This window comes from Manis javanica, chromosome 1 (genome assembly GCF_040802235.1).
Source record: "Manis javanica isolate MJ-LG chromosome 1, MJ_LKY, whole genome shotgun sequence".
Classification (NCBI taxonomy): Eukaryota; Metazoa; Chordata; class Mammalia; order Pholidota; family Manidae; genus Manis; species Manis javanica.
This window is the reverse complement of record NC_133156.1, coordinates 104,468,397-104,483,888: the sequence shown is the minus strand read 5'-3', so window position 1 is coordinate 104,483,888 and position 15,492 is coordinate 104,468,397. Positions and strand designations below refer to the sequence as shown.

Genomic DNA, 15,492 nt, shown 5'->3' with positions numbered 1-15,492 from the left:
ATTACCAGTACACTTTTGAATAGAGGCAATCTACTTCCTTGCTCAATGTTTTTGGAGACAAATATGTTAAAGTAGTATTACCATTTTGCAGGTCTTCAGTATTTGTGAGTAGTCCTTATCTTCTTGAATGTCAATGTAAAATGAAGAATAAACAGGTAAAAATATCAGGATGAATCATCTTTATTGAAACCTTGATAAATAAGATGGGACCAACCTTCCTTTTCATGCTCTAACAGTCGTCCATTTGGTAAAATCACAATTTGTTGTTAAGTGTTTCTACCAGTGAACTAGACTAGAGAACAAACGTAAAATTTGTGTCATCCAATTTATTAGTTATTAGCCAAGGTAAAGTTTTGTAGAGAAGGTTTAAACTAATGACTGAAATAATGGGATCTATAAATAAGTTGTTCTTGCTGAAATTTTCTCTCTTGTCTTTCCATTCACTGCATGTCAGTCCAACCTCAGACTACCACCTTGTCCTTCACTGCAGCCTTCAGATGTGAAGACTCAAGTATTGAGAATGCCTCTCCCATGAAGGCCTGCTTCCTTGAGGACCTAGGAATTTGAAGTTTTTTTTTTTCCCTTTGCTATTCAGACTTTTGTTGTCTCTTCCTAAGCACTTCTTGCTCCAAGGTGAGAAGATGATTTCTCACTGAACTCAGTCGGTCTAAAAATTGGAAGCATGCCTAAGTCACTTTCCAGCCTTAAATCATAGCTCCACAAATGAAACAGGCCTTATACCTCCTATGGGTATGGCACTGCAGGAAAAATCCTACATTGTTTTACACGTGATTATTCAGGAGTTTGTGACAGATCACTTGGCCAACTATGTGAAAGATAGGATAGGGAAAGAAGCAAAATATATGATGGTCTTTCTGCCATTCACAAAACCTTGATTTTGTTTGGGGAGCTAATAATGTGTTTTTGAATGGATTTTGCAGTCTCTAAACTGGAATACTTGGTCTGAATCACTGATTTTCACAGGGCACCTTAGAGCCTAGGAGTGTGAGGAGGTTGCCTCCAGGGAACAAGAGGGGAGAAAGGTGAGTGGTACTTGACCCTTGCTTCAACCAGAGAAGCCCTGCTTTCAACAGTTTCGTTAAGTTCTCTATTGAAGATACTTTTAAGGAAAAGAGTTTGAAAATTACTGACACCTCAATGTCTCACCAACTGAGCCCAATTTTTATACTCAGGAATCTGGGTCACAAATATTAGTATAGTTGCTATTAAGCTGATACCACATTTCATTATATGATTATGTGGTCTCATTCTATATCAGAATAGATTTCTGTTCATTAATGATATGTAATGCCTGATGGTAACTGAATTAAATAGATTAATGAAGGGTAATAGTAATTTCATGGATTAATAAACATTTTAAAAATTAAGATTAATGTACACAAAATGTATTCTATTTATTTTCACTAAATTACTCATATTTAAAACTGTCATTTATTCTGTGAATTAGTAACAGTACCTAATGATGCAGTCCTTGACTTTTTTATGATCTTTGATAAAATGACCAAGAACTACTTGATTTCTATGAAACTACTTGGATCTAGAAAACAAATAATCATTCATATTTTCTACATTTCAAATCTGAAAATAAATTTTGGGCTAGGCCCAAATTTTATAAGTGGCATAAGTCTATAATTCTCTTCTAGTAATAATTTACCATTGTTTTCATTAATTCTTTCAGATTTTCTCTTAACCTGTTGATAGCCTAAGTGTTCAAGTTAGACTCTCAAAGTGAAAATCTAATACTTGATTATATTCATTTGTACCACACTGGAGTATGTGCTAATTTTTTTAATCTTAAAAAGTTTTTTTATTGAAGTATAGTTGATACATAGTCTTATGTTTCAAGAATACAACACAGTGCTTCAAAAATTATCTGTATTATTAAATCCTCAACCCAAGTAGTGCAGTCCACATAGGAAAATGTTACAGAATCAGTGCCTATATTATCCATGCTGTACTACCATCCCTGTGATCAATTTATATCATGATAAAGAATTTTTGCCCTTTTATCCTCCTCACCCTCCCACCTACTTGCCCACTCCTCTGCCCTGGTAATCACCAGTCACTCAGTGTCTGTGGGTCTACTGATGTTTTGTTCATTTTGTTTTGTTTGGTTTTTAGATTCCACAAGTAAGTGAAGTCATGTAGAATATTTCTCTTTCTCTGCCTGGCTTACTTCACTTAGCATAATACCATCTAGGTGCATCCCTGCTGTCACAATGGCGGATTTTTTTTATGGCTGAATAATATTCCATTGTGTATATGTACCAACACTTGTTATTTCTTATCTTTTGGATAGTGGCCATTCTAACTGGTGTGAGGTCATACTTCATTATGGTTTTGATTTGCTTTCCCTGATAATTAGCAATGTGGAGCATCTTTTCATGTGCCTGTTGGCCATTGGTATTTCTTCTTTGGAAAAATATCTGTTCAGATCCTCTGCCCAATTTTTAACTGGGTGATTTGTTTTTTTGGTGTTGAATTATATGAATTCTTTATTTATTTTGGATATTAACCCCTTATCAGATAAATCATTTAAGAATATATTCTCCCATCCTGTAGGCTACCTTTCTATTCTGTTGATGGTGTCCTTTGCTATGCAGAAGCTTTTTAGTTTTAGTTGGATGTAGTCCCACTTGTTCGTTCTTTATTTTGTTTCCCTTGCCTGAGGAGATGTGCCCAGGAAAAATTGCTTATACTTAATATTCAGGAGGTTTCTGCCTATGTTTTCTTCTAAGAGTTTTATGGTGTCATGTCTTACATTCATATATTTAATTCAAGTTTTCTGTTGTGAATGGAGTTAGACAGTAATCCAGTTTCATTCTCTTGCATGTAGCTATCCAGTTTTCCCAACACCAGTTATTGAAGAGACTGTCTTTTCCCTGTTGTGTATCTATGGCTCCTTTATCATACATTAATTGACCATATATGTGTGGGTTTATATCTTGGCTATCTATTCTTTTCCTCTGATCTATGGGTCTGTTCTTATGCCAGTACCAAGTTGTTTTGATTGCTGTAGCTTTGAAGTACCGCTTGAAGTCAGGGAGCATAATTCCACCAGCTTTGTTCTTTTTCAGGATTGCTTTGGCTATTCAGTGTCTTTTCTGGTTCACATTTGAATTTTAAGATTATTTGCTCTAGTTCATTGAAAAATGCTGTTGGTATTTTGATAGGGATTGCACTGAATCTGTAAATTGCTTTAAGCAGAATGGCCATGAGTACAGGATAGATTTCCATTTCTTGGTGTCTTCTTTCATTTCTCTCATGAGTGTCTTATAGTTTACAGAGTACAGGTCTTCCACTCCTTGGTTAGGTTTATTCCTAAGTATTTTATTCTTTTTGATGCAATTATAAATGGAGTTGTTTTCCTGATTTCTCTTTCTGCTAGTTCATTGTGAGTTTATAGGAACACAACAGATTTCTGTGTATTAATATTGTATCCTGCAACTTTGCTGAATCCAGTTATTAGTTCTAATAGTTTTTTTGGTGGCATCTGTAGGGTTTTCTATATAATATATCATGTCATCTGCAAATAGTTTTACATCTTTACGAGTTTGGGTGCCTTTCTTCTCTTTGTGTTGTCTGATTGTCATGGCTAAGACCTCCAGTGCTATGTTGAATGAAAGTGGTGAGAGTGGGCATCCTTGTTTTGTTCCTGATCTTAGAGGAAAAGCTTTCAGCTTTTTCATCATTTAGTATGATGTTAGCTGTGGGTCTGTCATAAATGGGCTTTTTATATTGAGGTATGTTTCCTCTATATCCATTTTGTTGAGAGTTTTTATCATGAATGGATGTTTTGTCAAATGCTTTTCAGCATCTATTGAGATGATCTTGTGATTTTTATCCATTTGTTAATGTGAGGTACCATGTTGATTGACTTATGAATATCATGCCATTCTTGCATCCTGGAATAAATTCCACTTGGTCGTGATGGATGATACTTTTGATGTATTTTTTAATTTGGTTTGCTAATATTTTATTGAGGATTTTTGCATCTATGTTTATAAGGGATATTGGTCTATAGTTTTCCTTTTTGGTAGTGTTGATGCTGACCTCATAGAATGAGTTTGTAAGTATTCCCTCCTCATCTACTTTTTGGAATACTTTGAGGATGGGTATTAGCTTTTCTTTAAGTGTATGATAGAATTCAGCTGTGAGCCTATCTGGTGCTGGACTTTTGTTTTTTAGGAGCTTTTTGATTACTAATTCAATTTTTTTACTGGTAAGATTTCCTGTTTCTTCCTGGGTCAGTCTTAGAAGGTTGCATTTTCTAGGAAGTTTTCTATTTCTTCTAGGTTGTACAATTTGTCAGCATATTTTTTATAGAGTTCTCTAATAATTCTTTATATTTCTGTGGTATACATTTTGAGTATTCCTTTTTCATTTCTGATTTTGTTACTGGTGTACTCTCTTTTTTTCTTGATAAGTCTGGGTAGGAGTTTGTCTGTTTTGTTTATTTTCTCAAAGAACCAGCTCTTGGTTTCATTAATTTTTTCTATTGTTTTATTCTTCTCTACTTTATTTCTGCTCTGACCTTTATTAGGTCTCTCCTTCTACTAACTTTGGGTTTCATTTGTTCTTCTTTTTCTAGTTTCTTTAGTTGTGATTTTAGACTGTTTATTTGGGATTGTTCTAGTTTATTGAGGTAGGCCTGTATTGCTAAGTACTTCCTTCTTTGAACTGCTTTTGCATCATCCCACAAATTTTGAATTGTTGTATTTTTGTTTTCATTTGTCTCCATGTATTGCTTGATTTCTACTTTGATTTGTTCATCGATGCATTTATTATTTTGAAGAATGCTGTTTAACCTCCATGTGTTGTGGCTTTTTTGTTTTCTTCATGTAATTTATTTCTAGTTTCAACCATTGTGGTCTGAGAAATTGCTTGATACAATTTCAGTCTTTCTGAATTTATTGAGGCTTTTTTTGTGGCTTAGTGTGTTATCTGTTCCGGAAAACACTTGATGTGCACTTGAGAAAAATGTGTATCCTGCTGCTTTTTGTTGGAGTGTTCTGTAGATATCTGTTAAGTCCATTTAATCTAATATGTTGTTCAGTACCTCTGTTTCCTTGTTTATTTTCTGTCTGGTTGATCTGTCTACTGATGTGAGTGGTGTGTCAAAATCTCCTACAATTAATGTGTTGTAATCTATTTTCCCCTCTAATTCTGTTAGTATTGTTTTACATATTTATGTGCTCCTGTGTTGGGTGCATAGATATTTATAATGGTTATATCCTCTTGGTGGACTGACCCCTTTATCATTATGTAACATCCTTCTTTGTCTCTTGTTACTTTCTTTGAAGTCTGTTTTGTCTGATATAAGAACTGCTACTCCTGCTTTTTCCCTGTTATTTTCATGAAATATCTTTTCCCATCCCTTCACTGTCAGTCTGTGTATGTCTTTAGGTTTGATATGAGTCTCTTGTAGGCATATAGATGGTTCTGTTTCTTTATACATTCTGCCACCCTATGTCTTTTGATTGGTTCATTCAGTCAATTTACATTTAAGGTAATTATTTATAAGTATGTACTTATTGTCATTTTATTAATTGTTTTCTGTTGTTTTTGTAGTTCCTCTCTGTTCCTTTCTTTCTCTCATATACTCTTCTCTTGTTATTTGATGGTTTTCTTTAATGTTGTGATTGGATTTATTTTTTAAAAAAATTTTTGTATCTATTATAGGTTTTAGGTTTGTGGTTACCATAAGGTTCATGGATAGTTTTCTAAATACATAATGGTCTGTATTAAGTTGATGGTTGCTCCATTTCAAACACAGTCTAAAAGTACTTCCTTTTTCTTCTTCTCTTCTACACTTGATGTATTGTGTCATAATCTGCAATTTTGTGTATTCCTTGACTGATTTTATGTATAGTTGCTCCTATTACTTTTGTTTTGTTTTTTTAACTTCATAGTTGCTTGCTAAGTCATTTGTGTCCTACTTTTACTGTGAGTATATGTTCACTTCTGAAAAATATTTAGGCTTAAGAACATTTCCAAATACAGAAGTCCCTTTAATATATCCTGTAAGGCCAGTTTAGTGGTGGAGAATTCCTGTAACTTCATTTACCTGGGAAACTTTTAATCTCTCCTCCAATTTTGCATGATAAGCTTGCTTAGTAGAGGACTCTTTGTTGAAGGTCCTTTTGTTTCAATACATCAAATGTTTCATGCCACTCTCTTCTGGCTTGTAAAGTTTCTGTGAGAAGTTTGCTTAAAGCCTGATGGGGTTTCCTTTATAACTAATCTTTTGCCTCTCTTTAGCTGCTTTGAATACCCTCTTTTTATCATTAATCTCTGTCATTTTAATTATTATATGTCTTGGGTTGTCTTCCTGGGATTCCTTTTGTTAGGGGCTCTTTGTATTTCCAGGACCTGGGTGTCTGTTTCTTTCCCTAGATTCGGGAAGTTTTCAGCAATTATTTCTTCAAAGAGACTTTCTACTCCTTTTTCTATCTCTTTTTCTGGTACCCCTGTTATGCAAATATTGTTTGTTTGGAGTTGTCCACACAGCTCTCTTAGCATCCTCTCATTTCCAGACATTCTTTTTTCTCTCTGTTCCTCAGCTTCATTGTTTTCCTGTCCTCTAATTTCCAGCTCATTGATTGTCTCTTCTACTTGCAGCAATCTATTATTCATTCCTTACATTGTTTTTTTCATTTCAGTTACTGTATTCTTCATCTCTGAGTGGCTCTTTTTCAACTCTTCAATCTCTTTGTTGAAGTCTTCCCTAGGATCTTCAATACTTTTCCACAGATCAGTGAGTATATTTATGACTCTTGCTTTAAAATCTTTATCAAGAAGATTGGTGATCTCTTTCACTTAGCCTTCTTTCTGGTGTCTTATCTTGTTCTTTTTGGAACATATTCCTCTGCCTCCTCATTTTGTCTGTGTTTCTGTGTTACTTCCTTTGTATTAGATAGATCTACAATGCCTCCTGGTATAGAGAGTAATGGCTTTATGAAAAAGGTGTCCTGTGGTGCCCAGAAGCTCAAGACTCTTTACTTCCAGTGCCTGGTACTCTTTTGTGGTAGAGCCCCAGTTGCTGTTTGTAGGGTATAGGCAGAAAAGATTGCCTTTCTCCTACCTGCCAGCAGTGGCTGATCTTTGTCAGCAAAGGCCCTTTGTGAGCCATGTAGCTGGTGCTTCTGATAGGATAGTTGCGGGGGAGAGGGGGCACCTTTCTGTCTGTCTGCTGACAGGGGCTGATCTCAGTCCCCAGCGGCTGGCAGCTCCCTAGCCCTCCATTTGTGAACCAAGCAGCAGCGCTTGTGCTGGGATCATTGTGGGCAGGGCTGCCTTCTGCCTTCCCTGCAGTGATGGTTGTGCTGCTGGGCTGACAGGGTCAGCAGGGGTGGGTGCACAGGGGAGCATGGCACAGGGTCACCAGTGATGAAGAAGGAGCATTTGTTGCTGGCTCCTAAAGGCCCCTCTCCAGTTAAGTTGAGAGAAGATTGAGAAAGCTGTGTCCCTCTGCCTGCCAGACAGCGAAGTCTCCCTTCCCCTGCCAGGCGGCAATGTGTGATGCTGCTGGGCTGAGTGGTCTTGGTGGGTGGTTGGGTGGGTGGGTGTTAGGTAAGCATCTCAAGACTGAGCCACTCTCCAGTGGGGTGCAGTATCTGGGGCTCCTGAGCATGCCCAACCAACTGAGCTGAGGGAAAGCTGGGAAAGTGTCATTCACCTGCCCTTTCTCCTGTGGAGAGAGCTCTATTCAACCCTCACCCCTCCTGCACCTTGCCTGCTGCTGGTAAATCTTTCCAATGGCTGCCTCTGTATTAGGTTTCAGCAGGACCAACAGAGGAATGTGCCTGTCCTCTGTAAGGGACTGGAGTCTCAGCCTTCCAGAGTGCTCCAGCTCTCCCTGGTGTCCAGCCCCCTTAATCACCAAAGCCCTATAAAATGTAGACTTCTGTTCCCAGAGCAGATCTCCAGGGCCAGGTGTGCAGACTTCCTGAGTGCTTAGCCCCTCCCTGCTCCATTCCTCTTCTTCCTGCTTATGGGCTGGGATGGGGGAAGGACTGGGGTCCTGATTTATCATGGCTCTGCCCCTTCACCCTTTTCTGTGCAGTCTTCTCTTCACCAGGTGTAAGTTGTCTGTACTGCAGTCTTCAGGTTGTTTTCTGGGTTAGTTGTATTTACTGTAGCTGCTTTCTTGGTGTATGTGTGGGAGGAGGCTTCCACCTTGCCTTCCTACTCCACCATCTTTTTTCCCATCACCTAAAACAATCATTTTCACATGGAGATAAGAACACTCTCTGAAATTGAGAAAATACTAAATTATTTTAGGCCTTTTATAAATGAACCTAAAATACACACTAATCAACTTTTTATTATTGAGAAATGTGATCAGTAGGCATTCCCATCCTACCCATGACCTCTGTCCACCTTTTTCTTTATTGTCCTCTCTGCTTTACTGTTTTCTGCATTGCCAACATCCTTCTCCGGAGGTTGATCTCACACCATTCCCTAAACCCACCCATTTTTATCCCTCATCATTTAGATCCCCTTGAGAGTAGTCATTTAGATGGGCCACAGAATTCAGCTCATGCCTTTGTATCCTTGGGTTTGTCAGTGTCCTGTGGGGACAGTGACAGTAGGGTCTTGTGGTCCATTACATACGTGTGAGTGTCAGGAATGTCCATTCTTTTGGGCCATTCAATAGAGGCAGCTAATGGCACCTTTAATGTATATACTTGCAGCATTTGAAGAAGTCCAACACTTTGTTGATTAAAATGGTTTGTTTTAGGCATTAATGCCTTAAGATTAATTGGTTGCTCTTTTTATATACACAGAATTTAGCTTTATTCTAAGAAAATTCGTTTTGCCTAGTATGGTAGGAAATTAAATTTTGCAGTAGTTTAGAAATTGCTTTTCATAACAGACTTATTGATAAATGGCCTATTCTTTTTCCTGTTAATTCCTTTACCACTTACAGGGGTGTGCAATATCCAAAAAGAAAACGCTGTAGTAACTACTGTGTCATGGGTCTATTTAAAAATGCAATAATCATTTTTGTCTTATAGGACAAACTATTCGAGAGAAAAGAATTGTAGAAGCAGCAAATGAAAGAGAAGTAGACTATGAAGTAGGGGATATCCCAACAGAATGGGAAGGTAAGTCTTTGCTTTTAGTAGTATCTTCTGGAAGGCAAATTTTAAACTATATACAAAATCTGTCAGAGCATATGTAATTACATGTTTATTCTCTTTGCAAAAACGTTTACAATTGAATCCAATTTTTTTTTAAACATTGCATTTCTTTGAAAGTTCTGAAGGTACCACATTCTGGTAAGGGAACACATGTCTGGTGAGAAGAACCATTAAGCTTTATCAGAGCTGGGACGACACTGAGTTACAAGATGCATAACTGGAGAGGCGCTCATTTTCATGAGCTGACCCTGCACTTACACAATCCCAGGGTCTGAATCTTGTTTTTGGTACTCGCTACCCCAATGAATTTGGGACAGTAACTTATAATTCCCAATCTTAGTTTCCTTTTTTATAAATTGTAGATAATACTTGCTATAGATACTATTAAGAATATTTGTTCAACTTAACAATGACCCTGTTAGCTGACCCCCTGTTTAGACAAGGATGGACACTTGGTCCCTCTGTCAGGACTTTGGAATTAAGGTAAAAGATCAAAGAGAGATAAATAGTTCCATTCAGTCTGTCAGTATGGCTCAAACAATAACATATGAACTTGGTAGCTTTTGGGTGGCTATCTTCTATCCACTATTTAAGCTTTGTTGCAGAAAAAGCTGACCTACTAAGAAGAAAACGGGAACTAGTCTTCAAAAAAGTATATAAGTCTGATAGAATAAGGATACTTCTAAGTATATAAGTAAGACAAAATATCTCCCAGGTTTCCAACAACTTTCCAGTTCCCAGTTCCATTTGTTTCTGAATGAAGTTCAGCTGCAAGTCTGCCTTTGAGTTCTAAAGGCACCCCATATCCTTGTTATAAGCTCCCCCTTTTTCCTTACCAGTTCTTAACCAAATGTCTGGTACATGGGAAGGCACATAGTAAGTGTACAATAAATACATATTGAATACATGAAATCTAGCCTAAGTTAGCCTTTGTTATTTGCAACAAAAATAACTTTAACTAAAATATCGATACCTATCTTATTATATCACTTAACACTTACCAAGTGTTTACCTGTATAACTGATATTATGCCATTGCTGTACAATCATTATATTTTTTTAATCAAAACAATCCCATGAGGTGAAAACTGTAATTGTACACATTTAATAGATAGGGAATCTAAGGCCTAGAAAGATTAGATAAATTGCCTGGGTTATACAGTTTACACACTCTAAGCAATAAATGCATTGCTTCCCAGTGGGTGTAGCATGATGCCATGATACCATGGTAGCTGTTGGCATTCAGTTACTTTTATGCCAGTAAATAATTTCCCTGGCAATATCTTTTCCATTTCTTCTTCTTAGCTATTAAAATATGAACTAGAACTATGAGAAAAGAACATAAAAATGGGTAGATACCAGAGACTTTTTGAAGAAATACAGAACATAAACCGGCAAGTTGTAGGAGTGATTGAGTTTTCTTATTTTAACAAACTTAACAGTGTTATAAGCTACATTTGTAATTCTCGAATAATGCTTGTATCTTTTTATAATGAGCCTCTTTTATCCTTTTTTTTCCAATAATAGTGTAGAATTAAAATGTTTATAGAAATAAATTATAAATAAACAAATAGGTAATGACTCATTTTTCAGCCTTTGAGATGTTCAGAGAATTAGAATGAAATTTAATGCTTTTTATGGCTCTGTTCTGATCTACTAAGTCAGCATAACTATCCCATGGGATATTTCCTTAAAACAAGTGTATCAACCAAACACTGGAACTAAAATTATTTTTATGGTGTTACACATCAATTAAATGTAAAAAATAAGAGCTCTGTATTCATGAAAAATAAAATTACAGTATAAACACACAAAACACTACTTTAAAAAGTAAAAGAGAGAAAAAGACTTCTAAGTAATGGCAATACCAAATGAATCTGAATTATTTTCAGATCCACATGAATACTATATTTGTTAATTATTAGTAGTAGAGGTACCTACCAGCTGCATATGCTACCACAATAAATACTTGACAGTGTGCCCTTTTTAATTCATTTCTTTAATAAACATCTATTAAGGACCTCTGCACCCATGGAGTTTACATTCTGGAGTGGGCAAGTGTGTGGGAGAAATATAGTATATCAGATATATAACTACATGTATATTATGGCCACAGAAAATAAAGCAGGGAAAGGGATTGGGAGTATTAGGAAGAGTTCTGCAGTTTTAAGTAGTGTATAGAAAAGGCCTTGCTGAGAGGACAATTTATAGTAAGGACAGAAGGAGGTGGCTATGCAGGTAAGCAGCACAGGAACATTCCTAGAGAGTAAGTACAAAAGCCCTGAGGCATGAGCATACTTAGGTGTTTAAGGAACAGCAACGAAGCCAGTATGACTGGAATAAAGCCAGAGAGAAAGTAGGGTTGAAGTTAGAAAAATAATAGGATATTTAATCTTGTAGGACCATATAGACCATTCTAAGGACTCTGGCTGTTACTCTGAAATTGGAAGACATTGGAGGGTCTGAAGAGTAGTACTATGCTCTGAGTTATATCTAACAGGATTACTCTTGCTGCATCATTGCAAAGAGACTAAGTGGGGCATGGGCACAACATGGAGACAAAAGGCTCTTGTAATAATTTGGGCCAGGGATAAGTGTGACTTGGAACAGAGTAATGTGGCGGTGGAAAGAAGTAGTCACATTCTGGATCTATTATAAAAGTTGAGCCGATGGGATTTACTGACAGATTTGATGTGGAATGTAAGAGAAAAAGGTCAGTGATGACTGTTAAAATTTTGAGTCTCACCTAGAAAAATGGAGTTGCTGTTGACAGAAGGGCAAGACTGTGGAAGGAGCAAATTTAAGGAGTGGGGAATGCGATTAGGGAAATGTGAAGTTTGAGATGCCTGTTAGACATCAAATACAGATATTAAGTTGTATATATAAGCCAAGAATTTAGTGGAAAAGTTTGAGCTGGAGATAAAATTTGGAAGTTCACAGCAAGTAAATGGTATTTAAAGCTAGGAGACTAGATGAGAGCACAAAGGGAATGAATGTAAATAGAAGATTTGAAGTTCAAAGACTGACTGCTTAGCTACTCCAGGTTTTAGAGAGAATGAAGACAAAAAATGAACAGCCAGAAAAGTAGGAGAAAAAAGAAAACTTTCATGTGCTGGAAGCCAAATGTCAAGGAGAAGTGATCAGCTGTGTTGAATGAGGACTGAGAATTAATTCTTGGCTTTAAGAACAGGGAAGTCAATGATATGGGCAAAATGATTCTGTAGAGCTTTAGGGATAAAAACTTGGTAGAAAAAAGAATGACAAGAGAAAATTTGGAGAAAGTGAGTATAGACAAGACAATGCTTATGAGGAATTTATCTGTAAAAGAAAGGAGGGTATTGAGACAGTGCTTGGGGAGAAATAGGAGTCAAGATGAATTTTACTTTCTCTTGTTCCAAAGACAGGAGAAGTAACTGAGTTTTGTAATATTGATAGGAAAGATCCAGTCAGAAAGAAAACATTAATGATACAGGATAAAGAAAGTCTTGAGAGGGCAAGGTGGGACAGGATCTAGTGTACATGTGGAAGAGCTGGCCTTTGACAAAAGCATGGAAAGTTCATCAGTGGTAATAGCAGAAAAGTACAGTATATTGACACAAATGCAAGTAGATATATACATGTGGTGGTGAGAACTTGAGTAAATTCTCTTTTGATTCCTCCAAATGAAGTTCAGAGGGGTTAAATATCTCCCTAACTACAAACAGCAGCTATAACCAAGATTGGAACCCACATTATCTTCAGTCTTTACTCTGAATGTTATATTGCCTACCTCATTAATAACCTGATTAGTTCTTATGACACTGCAACTTTTAAATAGGCATTGATTCCTTTGGAAGTCTTTGTGACTTCACCCCTTGAGACCTAGTGGTAGGTGGTATTTTTGGTATATTCCTTTTTGTTTTTCATATCACTTCATATGCCTCTTCCAAGTATAACACTTAACAGACTGTAGATTATTCCCCCTTTACTTACATACTTCTCCTCTCTGGACTTAAAAATTCTCTAGGGTAGGGTCCTTACCTTGTATTCACTGTGTTCTCAAGGCCTGGTTCAATCCTTAACACAAAATAAATGCAAGTTCAATCAATATTTGTTGAATGAATGCATTTTAAAATTGAAAGTACCTATGGAAGAGACATTTTGGGGAATTGCTGACTTGCTGAAAATAGTTCATTTTAAAAAGAAAGACATCCAGATGAGATTGGATTAAAGGTGGCAGTGTGAGAGGTGAGACAGAGACCTCTTCCTAAAACCACATATAATACGAAAATATAACTTAATACAACTAATCCTGAAAGAGCAACAGGAAAGAAGGCTGTGCCAGACTGCATACACCTGGAGAAAAGAGCAGACCTCATGAAACAGGGTAATGTACCAAAACTGTAACCCGGCGGGGCACAAGCCCTTCCCCCACCCCAGCTCACTGTGGGAGGAAGAGAAAAAGAGCAGGGCGGGAGTGGAGGCCTGGGACTACTGAACACCTAGCCCTGGAATCTCCTCTGGGAGCATGAACCTACATTGCATGGTGCCCTGGTGATTTAGTGAGGTTGGAAAGCTTAAGACATGCGGAATACCTGGAGAGAAGGAGATTCCAGCTGCTTGTAGAAAACAGGGATTCATATCCAGCTGATCTGGGTGGGCAGTCTGAGAGACTTCCTAGAAGCAAGAGGGCTGCTAAAGGAGCAAGGATTGCACAGAGCTTACTGCTCAGGAGAAAGGACAGGCAGACAAAATTGTTTGGGTGCAGTCTGCCCAGCAGGTTGGGAGCTTAAGTGAACTTCAGGGGCTCCATCCCCTTGGCTGGCTACACAGCTTGAATGCCCCCCGTTGTGATACGCAGCCTGCTATGTCTTCCTCCCGGCTAGTCTGCACCTGGCTCAGGCTCACAAACCAGCAACCCCTGCCATAGTGTCAGGCCAGTCAGAGGGAAGCCCCACCTGCAGCAGCTACAAACAAAGCATAGAGGCTTACACCTATGCATTCAGCCCACTGGTTCTGGCAGTGGAGACAGGCATAGCAGCCGGGAAGCAGGAAACACCTCTTTCCTCCCCCCAGCACCAACACTGCTCCCCTGTGACCCCCGACATTGCTCGAGGGGCTGAGTAGCTCCAGAGGGTAGAGCTTCTGGGCACTAGAGGGCACCACAGACATTATGAAATGTCAAAGGAACCTGGTTCAAAGCAAAATTATGAATACACCTGAAAAAGATTCAAATGAAATCAACCTCATGAATCTTCCTGAAAGAGTTTCAAAATAAAAATCATCAGCATCCTCATGGAGGTACAGAAAAATATTTAAGAACTCAGGAACAAATTTAGTATGGAGATCCAATCATTGAAGAATACAACGGAGGGTATTAAAAGCAGATTAGACATGGTAGAGGAGACGATAAATAGAAACTAGGGAAGAGGAATACAAAGAAGTTGAGGAACAGAGAGAAAAAAGGATCTCTAAGAATGAAAGAATACTGAGAGAATTGTGTGACCAAAGCAAACGGAACAATATTTGTAATATAGGGGTACCAGAAGAAGAGAGAGAAGAAGAGACAGAAAGTGTGTTTGAGGAAGTAATTGCTAAAAACTTCCCCAAACTGGGAAAGGAGATAGTCTCTCAGGCGATGGAGGTGCACAGATCTCCCAACACAAGGGACCCAAAGAGGACAACACCAGACATATAGTAATTAAAATGACAAAGATCCAGGAAAAGGACAGACTATTAAAAGCAGCCTGAGAGAGAAATAAGATCACATACAAGGGAAAACCCATCAGGCTATCATCAGACTTCTCAGTAGAAACCTTGCAAGCTAGAAGGGAGTGGCATGATATAGTTAATGCAATGAAGCAGAAGGGCCTTGAACCAAGAATACTTTATCCAGCAAGACTATCATTTAAATTTAAAGGAAAGATTAAACAATTTCCAGATAAGCAAAAGCTGAGAGAATTTACCTCCCATAACCAATCTCTACAGTGTATTTTGGAGGGACTGCTATAGATGGAAGTGTTCCTAAGGCTAAATAACTGTCATCAGAGGTAATAAAAAGGGATAGACAAAGAGTACAGAATATGATACCTAATATATAAAGAAAGGAGGAGGAAGAAAAAGAAGGGAAAAAAACAACCTTTAGATTATATTTGTAATAGCATATTAAGTGAGTCAAGTCAGACTCTTAGATAGTAAGGAAGTTACCCTTCAACCTATTGAATCTAAAGCCTGCAGTGGCAATAAGTACATACCTATCGATAATCACCCTAAATGTAAATGGTCTGAATGCACCAATCAAAAGACATAGAGTCACTGGATGGATAAAAAAACAAGACCCAATGATA

At 37.6% G+C, this 15,492-nt stretch overlaps 1 protein-coding gene across 1 annotated transcript in view; it reads left to right on the top strand.

Moving 5' to 3' along the window:
- Positions 1-15,492, top strand: part of NDUFAF2 (NADH:ubiquinone oxidoreductase complex assembly factor 2) — a 166,716-nt gene that overhangs the window by 82,170 nt on the left and 69,054 nt on the right. The window contains exon 2 of the mRNA XM_037022286.2: positions 9,042-9,131. Within this exon, the coding sequence (XP_036878181.1) occupies positions 9,042-9,131 (90 nt within the window). The remainder of the gene's footprint in view (positions 1-9,041; positions 9,132-15,492) is intronic.